The 11,335-nt window shown below is 42.6% G+C and overlaps 1 protein-coding gene across 1 annotated transcript in view; it reads left to right on the top strand.

Moving 5' to 3' along the window:
* LOC116060268 (NACHT, LRR and PYD domains-containing protein 12-like) overlaps positions 1 to 11,335 on the top strand; it is a 42,071-nt gene continuing 30,736 nt past the window's right edge. The window contains exons 1-5 of the mRNA XM_035993809.1: positions 1 to 186; positions 3,141 to 3,420; positions 3,662 to 3,730; positions 5,695 to 7,567; positions 10,087 to 10,260. Of these exons, the coding sequence (XP_035849702.1) occupies positions 3,150 to 3,420; positions 3,662 to 3,730; positions 5,695 to 7,567; positions 10,087 to 10,260 (2,387 nt within the window). The 5' untranslated portion in view covers positions 1 to 186; positions 3,141 to 3,149. The remainder of the gene's footprint in view (positions 187 to 3,140; positions 3,421 to 3,661; positions 3,731 to 5,694; positions 7,568 to 10,086; positions 10,261 to 11,335) is intronic.

Here is an 11,335-nt window from a genome sequence, read left to right as displayed (position 1 = left end):
GCTGCTTCTGACTGGCTGAACTACAGCTCAGACCGGCCCTCTGCTCTGACGTCATACTGACATTTCTAGGTTTGGATTTAAAGGTGTGAGGAAGTGATGAACACAGACAGCAGCAGCATCTGTCAGTGTCTGCAGACGGAGGAGGAGGAGGAGGACGTCTCTCTGACCTCATCTGGACTTTAACAGGTGAGCAGCCTGATAGGTAACATTACACACCTTTGATGAAGAAACTCTGCTGTCGCTCCTTATATTTGGGGGATTTATAATAGAATCAGAATCAGAATCAGCATCAGAAAGGGCTTTATTACCAAGTACGTTGCACATACGAGGAATTTGTCATGGTGTTGTTGGAGCATGTCACACATACAAATATATACGTCAACACTGGTGTTTGTAGATCTGAATATTCAATAATTAATTTACTAATTGTTCTGTGATTTGTGACTTTTTGGCCAAAATGAGCCTTTATATGTTTAGTGATGTCAGATTTCATCTACAGGAAACAGGTTAGATTTGAATGTCTTCACTTCTGAGTAATGAGGGAGTGTCTTTCTGCTCCAACAGCCTGAAGACTTTTTACTCTCTGACTGAAACTTGATCAGCTGGTTACTCTGACAGCACTAAACTACACGCCCACAGCTGTTTGTAGTCTTTACCTGGAGACAGTTAGGAGACTCCATGTTGGGGAGGCGGGGCCTGTGTTGTACTCCTCAGAAGGGTTTTTGATTGGCAGGTGTTAGTTCAAACCTACAGTTTGTCTCTGGCAGTTACTGGAGCCAGGAAATCCTAATATGGACAAAGAGGGTGGAGCCTGGGTGGAGCTGAGCTGTGATAGGCTGGGACAGTTTGTTCTTCAGGTAGGACAGCAGGGTGTTCAATGCACCAACCAGAATGTTTAAATAAAAGTTTTGCTACGTTTTGTCGAGGCTGAATGTGTCCTCGACAAAATACACAGCATTAAAGTTAGAATAAGTGGCCCATAGGTAACAGATCCAGTTCATAAGGATTCACTGTGCTATGTGTATGTTTAACATTAAAACATGATTACAGTTATTATTTAAATGGATTAGTATTATATGCATTAAACAAGGTATTATAAAGGCTTTAAGCCGCCCTACACGTTATTATAGGCCGAGTTTAATATGCACCTTCATTTGTTATAATATATGTAGTAGGAGGTTCCTGCCCCGTCTCTCTTTTAGTTAAGGTCTCCTTGGCTTAAAAACGTTGAAGAGCCTGATTTAATCAGATTTAAACATGAACCCAAGAGAGAGAGAGAGAGAGAGAGAGAGAGAGAGAGAGAGAGAGAGAGGTAAACCAGGTTAACATCTGTTTTCTTTCTGTCTCTCTAACTTCCACATCTCAGATTATTTTCTCTCACCTGAATCCTTAAGGCCCTGACACACCAACCAGACGTCCGACCCTCAGCAGAAAAGTCAGTCAGACTGATCAGTCTCCCCGAGTTGGTCAAAAAATTGCCTCAGAACACACCGCAGCGACGCCGACTTAAGCGTACGTTCTGCGCATGACATAATACGTCTCCATAAAAGCAGGCAGCACTAATCTGTATTGTCGCCCAAGAAATTAAAACCGGCAGCTGATTGGACGGATGCTTCACATGGGTCTGGCGACCTTAATGGTAGCCTGTTCAGAATATGATCTCGTATTTTACGAAGATAGTTTACTGAAATGTGTTTCTGAAAACATTTTAAGCGCAAAATAGCCCGTGCAGTTGCTAAATCTGTCTTCATTTCAGATCAACAAAGGTCAGTTTAAAAGATTTTTTGTCAGATTTTGAGAGCCGTTTGTCACGGGGTTAGAACTCCACCCATCAGATTGATCATTGAGTCCGACTGCCCGCCCCTCCGACCCAGCAAGTCAGGTTGGCCAAAATGAAGGCCGTCGGCCCTTTCCTCCCAGTCAGAGCTGACGGTTCTCCATGTCAAAGCACTCAGGCTACAATGCTCCGTTTTGGTTTGAAAACAAGTATCTTTTGCTACGTTTACGCCTCGTATCCACACTACTACGACATTTCCGAGCCCCCAAAAACGGAGACATTTGGAAAACAGTGCTGTCATGTTTGAGATTGAAAACTCTGGGGTTGCTTCGTAGTCTGGAGGGAAACAAACGGAGATCTTTGGAAACGGCGAAGTACGTCAGTCATTTTTATTGGTTAGGCTTATGTTACACCTTTCCTAGTTTCAGGCTCCCAGTCCATGGTCGCACAATGTTCTGTACACATTCTAACAATGTTCAGAGACCCTGCTGGACCAAGACCAAAACCACAATGACTTGTCATTGTGGTTTTCTCAAACCCCCTGTGGATTATAAATATAAAAATTGAAATATAATTTATTTTGCAGCATATTTCCGCATCTGTAAACTCTGAGAAACTCAAACTGTTGTTGTAAAGTACCCTTCTGCCATTTGGTGGCTCTTATTTTGGCATTCTGTACCTAAAAAAGTTTAAATCGAAAATCCAATCGTGGATTTGGAAAACCGGAGCTCTTTAAAAAAATGAAGTAGAGACCCATGTTGGCTTCCTGATTGGGTGTTATCAGTCCTGCAGTGTCCTTCGCTGATTCGTCACACCTCTATCACATGACCCTTTTAAAGAAGAACATCAACTTTGACTACAGATGGTTTTCCTGATCTTGTTGCTGTTGCTAGCTGCAGTTAAATTCTGCATTTAATAACGCTGCTGCTGCCTACAAGTCCTCAACAATACAAATATTATTTGAGTAATTTGCAACAATTCCTGTGTCCAGTGGCGTAACCAACCTTACACTGTGTTTGATGTGGATGAGGCCTAAGGATCATTTTGTTTTCCTTAGAATGAGCCCTTCATATCTACATAGGGAGCAGGTCTTCTTTACGAAGTCTGCCATGAGGGAAGACCACCGTAGGTTTTTCTACTCACTTGAAAAAGGGAGGTGTTGGGGTATTCAGTTGGTCGCAATCTGTAAACTCACCACTAGATCCTACACACTGGACCCACAGAGCAACAGCAGGAGCTCTAACTGGCCAGACTCTGCACATAAATCCCACCAGCTCCTGTGTCGACCAATCAGAACTCCTGTTGCTGCTCTGAGACATTTGTGTTAGTTTTACTTCAGTTTGACAGAATCTGAATTTTGCAGGAAACAACGATGACGGCAGTGGACCTTTTCAACACTCTGCTGGATTTAAAAGAAGATGAATTTAAGCAATTCAAATGGTATCTGCAGCAAGACATCATGGAAGGTTACCGACGCATCAAGGTGTCCATGTTGGAGAAGGCAGAAAGGCAGGACACGGTGGATGTGATGGTGAATAACTATCAACTTCAAGGAGCTCTGAAGGTGACCAAGAAGGTTTTAGAGATGATCAACAGGAATGATCTAGCGCAGAAACTGCCAGACACCAGCTCAGGACCAGAAGGTCAGTCAATCTTTTTAAAATGTATTTTCAGGCAGAAAGATGTCGGTGGAATGAAGTGTGCTTTTGCATCACAGTGGCATAGTGTATGTAATGGGTTTTCTGACTGTGAGGAGTATTTGCGTGTCTTTTAATTTAATTTAATTGTAACAGTACCTTTTCGGGTGAGTGCTGTTGCAGTTTATGACAGTATCATCATCATGCATCAATGATCATTTAAATGTTACTACGTATTTCCACACAGAGTCAGTGGATGTCAGTGATGCTGGAGAGACTTCAGAGAAAAGAGGAACTCCCTCCTCTCAGAGCAAAGGTAAGCTGCTGTATTCTCTGGTCAGATTGGAAGCCCTGAGTGACAAAGTTGCAGTTTAAAGTTATTAAACTGACAATATAATGCTCACCAAGCTGCTAGCGGGGCACACCCTCATACTCTGCTTCTGACTGGCTAGTAGTCCTTACCTAGGTACTGTCAGGGCACGCCCTCATACTCTGCTTCTGACTGGCTAGTAGTCCTTACCTAGGTACTGTCAGGGCACGCGCTCATACTCTGCTTCTGACTGGCTAGTAGTTCTTACGTAACTACTGTCAGGGCACGCCCTCATACTCTGCTTCTGACTGGCTAGTAGTCCTTACCTAGGTACTGTCAGGGCACGCACTCATACTCTGCTTCTGACTGGCTAGTAGTCCTTACCTAGCTACTGAGCATGTAAACCTATTCTGATATAACCTCTAAATACAATTATGAACATGAAAATGAGCATAATATGAGCACTTTAAGCTAACTGATGATCACGATCAGCCATAAACTGGGACAAGCACTTGAGGTGAAACCAAATAGGCTTTCTCCAACAGGCTTTGCATCTGTATCAAACAAAGTGGCATTGACAGGATGAATTCAGTTCAATGTTATTTATATTATCAAATCATTACAAGAGTTATCTCAAGACAATTTACAGATAATTTACAAAGACCCCACAATTTCCCACGCGCAAGCATTTCAGTGCAACAGTGGCGAGGAAGAACGTCCTGTTAGCCAGAAACCTCGGACAGACCCAGGCTCTTTGTGGTCGGCATCTGTCACTGTTAGTTTAGGACACAGACACTAATAAAGATATAGAGAAATATGATTGATAATAATTATAGCAGACGGCAGACGGCATTGCCAAGAAGGAATCTTCAGGCAACATAAAGTCAATAGAGAACAGAGAATTATTTCCCCTCTGATGGGATCGGGAATTAAATGCGCTCGGTCTCTATATAGTTTTACTCTTTACAGTCACTGTATCATCCGGCTTCAGACTGATCTCATGAAATGGCGTATGTAGGACATGCTAATTGGTATGTCATTATTTGTGTGTTATAAAGACGCATACTCACTTTTCAGCATGTGTTTCCACGCCGTTTGGCCTCCATTGAGTAACATTACCTTGCTTTAGCGTATGAAATAACGCCCTGGCGAGTAGTATGAAAGGGCAGAAGCCTGCGTAGGGAGGTTGGTTGGGGTGGCGGTTGGGTAAAACACAGGACTTTCACCCAGGAGAGCGGGGACCGTTTCCAGCGTGTAGCGTTTGTCGTTTTTTTTTGTTGTATTTTTGTTTTAATAAAGCCTTCCCCAATGTTCTTTTCCTAAACCCAACCGTTTTACACGCGTGCGACGTTCTCACGATAAAACGGAACGATCTTGCGATAATACGGCACATGGCGACGGCATGTTATTCTCACGATAACACGCCACATGGCGATAATGGCAAATGCCGTGTATGTTTACATCCGCTGTATACAGCGTAGACATACACGCGGATAGCTCAAAATGCTCACAGATAACACGCCATTTGGCTTTAGGGAAGTGGCGTGTATGTTTACGCAAAGTCATGAAGCCATGTTGCCGGCTTAGTGATAAAATCTAACCTATGTCCTCAGATACTGATATTTCCTTCAACAATGTCACTAAATTCACCCAACGAACTATGCACCTGAACAGTTTATGATGTTGTAATCCTTTACAATCAAAACTCACATATTCTGTGTTTCATGTGTGGTTAAGGAGATATGATGCAATATGCATTATTAGGTTATGGTGGAAAGGAAATGGAAGCGACAGCCACCTCGAGGAGTCTTTGCGATGGCTCAATTTCTAAAACATTTCAGGGCCCCATTCTGCACAAGAGTCCCACATTCCATGCTTTTATAAAAAGTGAACATATCAGCCAGGCTATAATGCTTCTACATCTGTAGACAAACAACCTCATATTTTATATTTTTTATATTTCAACACAGACGGGATGGTTCCAGTACCAAAGCCTGCATTGCACATCTCAAAATACCAAGAAAAGATTCAGCCAAACTTCAAAGACCATTACATGCAACTAAAAGAAGGGTTGACGGAGGAGAAACAACCTCTGGATGAGATGTTCACACATCTGACTGTCACAGCTGGGGGTGACGTACACATCAACAGACAGCATGAGGTCAGGCAGATTGAGACAGTGAGGCCAGTAGATACAGAGACAACAATTAAACCTTGTGACATGTTCAAACACACCTCTGGAAAAGACAGACTCATAAGAACAGTGCTGACCAAGGGAATCGCAGGAATTGGAAAAACATTTCTTGTGCACAAGTTTGTGTTGGACTGGGCTGAAGGAAGAGCCAATCAAGATGTGCATCTCGTTTTCCCCTTCACCTTCCGCGAGCTGAATTCATGGAAGGGAGTGAAGGTATGTTTGGCAGAGCTCATTCATGAATGTATCTGGGAGACCAAAGACATCAAGGAAGAAGCTCTCAATCACATCTTTACAAAGCTGCAGTCAACAGGAAACACCAACTTTGACAAGAGTGAATTCAAACTTCTGTTTGTTTTGGACGGACTGGATGAGAGCCGCCTTGATCTGGACTGCTCCACCAATAAAAACAAGGCAGTTAAAATTGATGTGACAGCGCCGACCTTAGTGGACGAGCTGCTGACGAACCTCATCAAGAAGGAGCTGCTTCCCTCTGCTCGTCTCTGGATAACCACACGACCTGCAGCAGCCAATCAGATCCATTCTGACTTTGTAGACATCACGACAGAGGTCAGAGGGTTCTCCGACCCACAGAAGGAGGAGTACTTCAGGAAGAGATTCACAGATCAGGAACAGGCCGGCAGAATCATCTCCCACATCAAGACATCACGAAGCCTCCACATCATGTGCCAAATCCCAGTCTTCTGCTGGATCACTGCTACAGTTCTAGATAAAGTGATGAAAACCAGAGAGGGAAGGGAGCTGCCCAAGACCCTGACTGAGATGTACGCAGAATTCCTGCTGTTTCAGATTCATCAGACAAAAGAGAAGTATGACCCAGAAGACTATGACTCAGAAAAGTGCACTCAGTACATTGAGTCATTAGCAAAACTGGCTTACTGTCAGTTGGAAAAGGGCAACCTGATCTTCTACGAGAAAGATCTAGAAGAGAGTGGCATTGATGTCAGTGGAGCTTCAAAGTGCTCAGGATTTTTCACAGAGATCTTCAAAAAGGAAAGTCGGGGAAAGAATGACAAAAAAAAGATGTTTAGCTTCGTCCATCTGAGTGTTCAAGAGTTTCTGGCTGCTCTTCATGTCGAGAGGGCAGTAATTAATAGAAACAAGAATGTCATGTTTGGGCAAAGTTTGATTGAACAAATGCGAATGGTTTTCAGCAAAAAATCTATGATGTCTAAGGTCCATAGGTTAGCTATTGACAAGGCCTTACAGAGTCCAAACGGCCACCTGGACTTGTTCCTCCGCTTCCTCCTGGGTCTTTCACTGCAGAAAAATCAGGATCTCCTTCAAGACCTGCTGGCTCAGACAGGAAGTAGCTCAGAGCCCAATCAGGAAACAGTCAAGTACATCAAGAAGAAGATTAGTAAGAATCTGTCTGCAGAGAGAAGTATCAATCTGTTCCACTGTCTGAATGAACTGAATGATCGTTCTCTAGTGGAGGAGATCCAGCAGTATCTGAGTTCAGGACATCTCTCCACAGATGAACTGTCTCCTGCTCAGTGGTCAGCTCTGGTCTTCATCTTACTGTCATCAGAAGAAGATCTGGACGTGTTTGACCTGAAGAAATACGGTGCTTCAGAGGAGGCTCTTCTGAGGCTGCTGCCAGTGGTCAAAGCCTCCAAAAAAGCTCTGTAAGTGCAACGATTACTGAAGCTACTAAATGTATCAGAGGTGTAGGGTTTTTCTCAACTAATGAATGTTTTAGTCAACTGATAGTCAAGATTGAGAAAACAAATTGATTAGTTGATCAATTGAAAAACCTGCACATTGTTTCTTCAGTTTCATTGTACCTCCACAGATTAATGAAGCCAAATGAAGAAAACAAGATCTGCCATTTTGTAATTCATTTGAGGCTGAAATTAATTAGTGTGAATGATTGGGATCCAACAGATGTGACTATATTTTGTGAAATTTCCTTAAATAGTTTTCTGACTCCAGTAATATACACAGTACAAGACATACATTTGTTGTGTTTGACTGTCTGGACAACCGTAGAAATGTGATGTGTTGTAGATGTGTAAGGCTACGTTCATACCACAACTCTTAATGCTTAATTCAGATTTGTTTTGCTCAGATTCGATTTTTTGTTTGGCTGTTCACATTACCTTTTAAAATGTGGCCTATATCAGATTCCAGTCTGAACTGTTTGCGGTTTTGAAATGACCCGCATGCTCAAAAGAACAATAACAATGACATCAGATGCAGCATGCTGTTGCACTAAAGTTAGGGAGGTTATGGAGGAAGTAAGCATTTTGGCTTTTATTTCAAAATGTTTGTGTAATGGCAGCCATAGCATTATTGAGCAGGTGCTGAGGAGGAGAAGAATGAAGAGAGAGAGAGAGAGAGAGAGAGAGAGAGAGAGAAAGAGAGAGAGAGAGAGAGAGAAAGAGAGAGAGAGAGAGACAAATTGTGAGGTTATGGCTGTAAATTCACCACAGAGGTCTGTGTGGATGCAGAGACTGAGCCAGGAGTGGTGGGACTGTATTGTGAATAGCTTCACAGAGATGCAGTTTATTCAAAACCGTTGGATTAAAAATCAGATCTGGGAAAGATTTGAGTGTTCACACTTCTGAAGAAGTCTGACCTGGTCACTTTTCCTAAAACAAAACACTTTTGCCTACAGTCTGAATGTAGCTTAAGTCATTTCAAATACAGATCAGAAGTGAAGCTGCTTTCTACTGCACTGAAGAGTGCACACTGTTAACTGGAGACTCTCAGGTCAGCAATAATAAAGCTATAAAGAGTGATCCATTATATTACATTTTATTTAGCTGATGCTTTTATCCAAAGTAAAATACAGTGACTGTCAAGTGCAGTCAACCATGTAGGTAACACTAAGAAGAGTAGGAATCACATAGAAGTACATTAGCTTCAAATAAGCTAAAATACAACATGTAAGTGCAATTTCTTTCATAAAACCATCATCTTCTTAGGTGCAGTTGGAAGAGATGTGTTTTAACCTGAGGTGCAGGATGTGTTGACTTTCGGCTGTCCTAATGTCAAGGAGGAGCTCGTTCCACCATTTAGGAGGCAGGACAGCAAAAAGTCTGGATTTCGTTGAGTGACTATAGGTGTCCCTCGCAGTGAGCAAGCAGCAAGCATATTGGCCATTGACAAGAGCCTGAACCAGAACCTGAGGGTCAGAAAAGGCTGTTTCCTTCTGAGGATATGCAGTATGATCGGGTTGTTGCAGCAATGTTGGCAGTGAGGGAGAGTTGGCCATAAAGAGTCACACCCAGGTTCCTAGCAGTCCTGGTGGGGACTACCACAGACTTGTCGATCTGGGTGGAAGAGCCCTTCGCTGGAAGGAAAAGCAGCTCAGTCTTGTCAAGCCTGAGTTCGAAGTGGTGTGTGGACATTCAATGAGAGATGTCAGTCAGACAGGCAGAGATACTTGCTGGTACTTGTGTTTCAGACTGGGGAAAAGAGAGAATTAGTCAGGTGTCATCTGCATAGTTGCGATAGAAAAACAGCCATGTGAGTGAAAAACAGAACCGAGAGGGAGTTGGTGTACAGAGAGAAGAGGAGGGGGACCAGGACAGAACCTTGAAGGATCCCATTGTGAGTGGACAAGGTTCTGACACAGATTCTCTCAAATTTACCCGGTAGGTGCGGTCATTGAGGTAAGATGTGAGCAGAGAGTGTGCAGAAACTGAGACACAGATCCTGAAGGGTGAAAATGAGGTTCTGGTAGTTCACTGTTGAAGTGAATCCTAGAAGGATGACCACAGAGGGGAGAGAGGCTGCTTTAGCAGTTTCAAGCTGCTCAGTGACAGGAATGAGGGCAGTTTTAGTTGAGTGGCCTGCCTTGAAATAATTCTGAAGAAGATAAGAAGAGAGTTGGTTGAAGATAGCACGTTTGAGTGTTTTGGCTAAAACGGAAGAAGAGAGACAGGTCTGTTGTTGTTAACTTCAGACAGGTTGAGTGTGGCTTTCTTTTGGATAGGAGTTGGACTCGCTTCTTTGAGAGAGTCCAGGAAACAGCCAGTTGACTAGGTGGTGATAATAAGATGAGCGAGAAAAGGGTGACCCAAAATCTTTCACAGGGTGTTGTCATTTTTCTTTTCCTGGTAGTAACCTAAATATAAGTGTAAGTTATTATCAAATACAGATAACAATGTTTGCACTTATGTTGTGTTCATATTTTTAGGCTGAGTGGCTGTAACCTGTCAGAGAGAAGCTGTGAAGATCTGTCCTCAGTTCTCAGCTCAGAGTCCTCTAGACTGAGAGAGCTGGATCTGAGTAACAATGAACTGAAGGATTCAGGAGGGAAGCTACTTTCTACTGGAGTGAAGAGTCCACACTGTAAACTGGAGACTCTCAGGTCAGGAATAATAAACCTGTAAAGGGGGAACCAGATCTGTCACACAGTGTTTTCATTTTTCTTCAGTTAACCACTTTATTTCATGATAACAGTAATGCCTACCTAAATATAAGTGTAATAAATATCAAATACAGATTTTTTTACATATGTTCTGTACATATGTTTAGGCTGAGTGGCTGTAACCTGTCAGAGAGAAGCTGTGAAGATCTGTCCTCAGTTCTCAGCTCAGAGTCCTCTAGTCTGAGAGAGCTGGATCTGAGTAACAATGAACTGGATTCAGGAGGGAAGCTGCTTTCTACTGGAGTGAAGAGTCCACACTGTAAACTGGAGACTCTCAGGTCAGGAATAATAAACCTGTAAAGGGGGAACCAGATCAGTCACACAATGTTTTCATTTTTCTTCAGTTAACCACTTTATTTCATGAGAACAGTAATGCCTACCTAAATATAAGTGTAATAAATATCAAATACAGATTTTTTTTACATATGTTCTGTACATATGTTTAGGCTGAGTGGCTGTAACCTGTCAGAGAGAAGCTGTGAAGATCTGTCCTCAGTTCTCAGCTCAGAGTCCTCTAGTCTAACAGAGCTGGACCTGAGTAACAATAAACTAATGGATTCAGGAGGGAAGCTGCTTTCTACTGGAGTGAAGAGTCCACACTGTAAACTGAAGACTCTCAGGTCAGGAATAATAAACCTGTAAAGGGGGAACCAGATCAGTCACACAGTGTTTTCATTTTTCTTCAGTTAACCACTTTATTTTATGATAACAGTAATGCCTACCTAAATATAAGTGTAATAAATATCAAGTACAATTTTTTTTTACATATGTTCTGTACACATGTTTAGGCTGAGTGGCTGTAACCTGTCAGAGAGAAGCTGTGAAGATCTGTCCTCAGTTCTCAGCTCAGAGTCCTCTAGTCTGAGAGAGCTGGATCTGAGTAACAATGAACTGAAGGATTCAGGAGGGAAGCTGCTTTCTACTGGAGTGAGGAGTCCACAGTGTAAACTGGAGACTCTCAGGTCAGGATTTAGCTTCTGTTAAACAAATAACCATTTAAATGTTGCTTGATATA

This window comes from Sander lucioperca, chromosome 17, assembly GCF_008315115.2.
Source record: "Sander lucioperca isolate FBNREF2018 chromosome 17, SLUC_FBN_1.2, whole genome shotgun sequence".
Taxonomy (NCBI): Eukaryota; Metazoa; Chordata; class Actinopteri; order Perciformes; family Percidae; genus Sander; species Sander lucioperca.
Note: the sequence above shows the minus strand (reverse complement) of the source record. Positions and strands in the feature narration are given on the sequence as shown.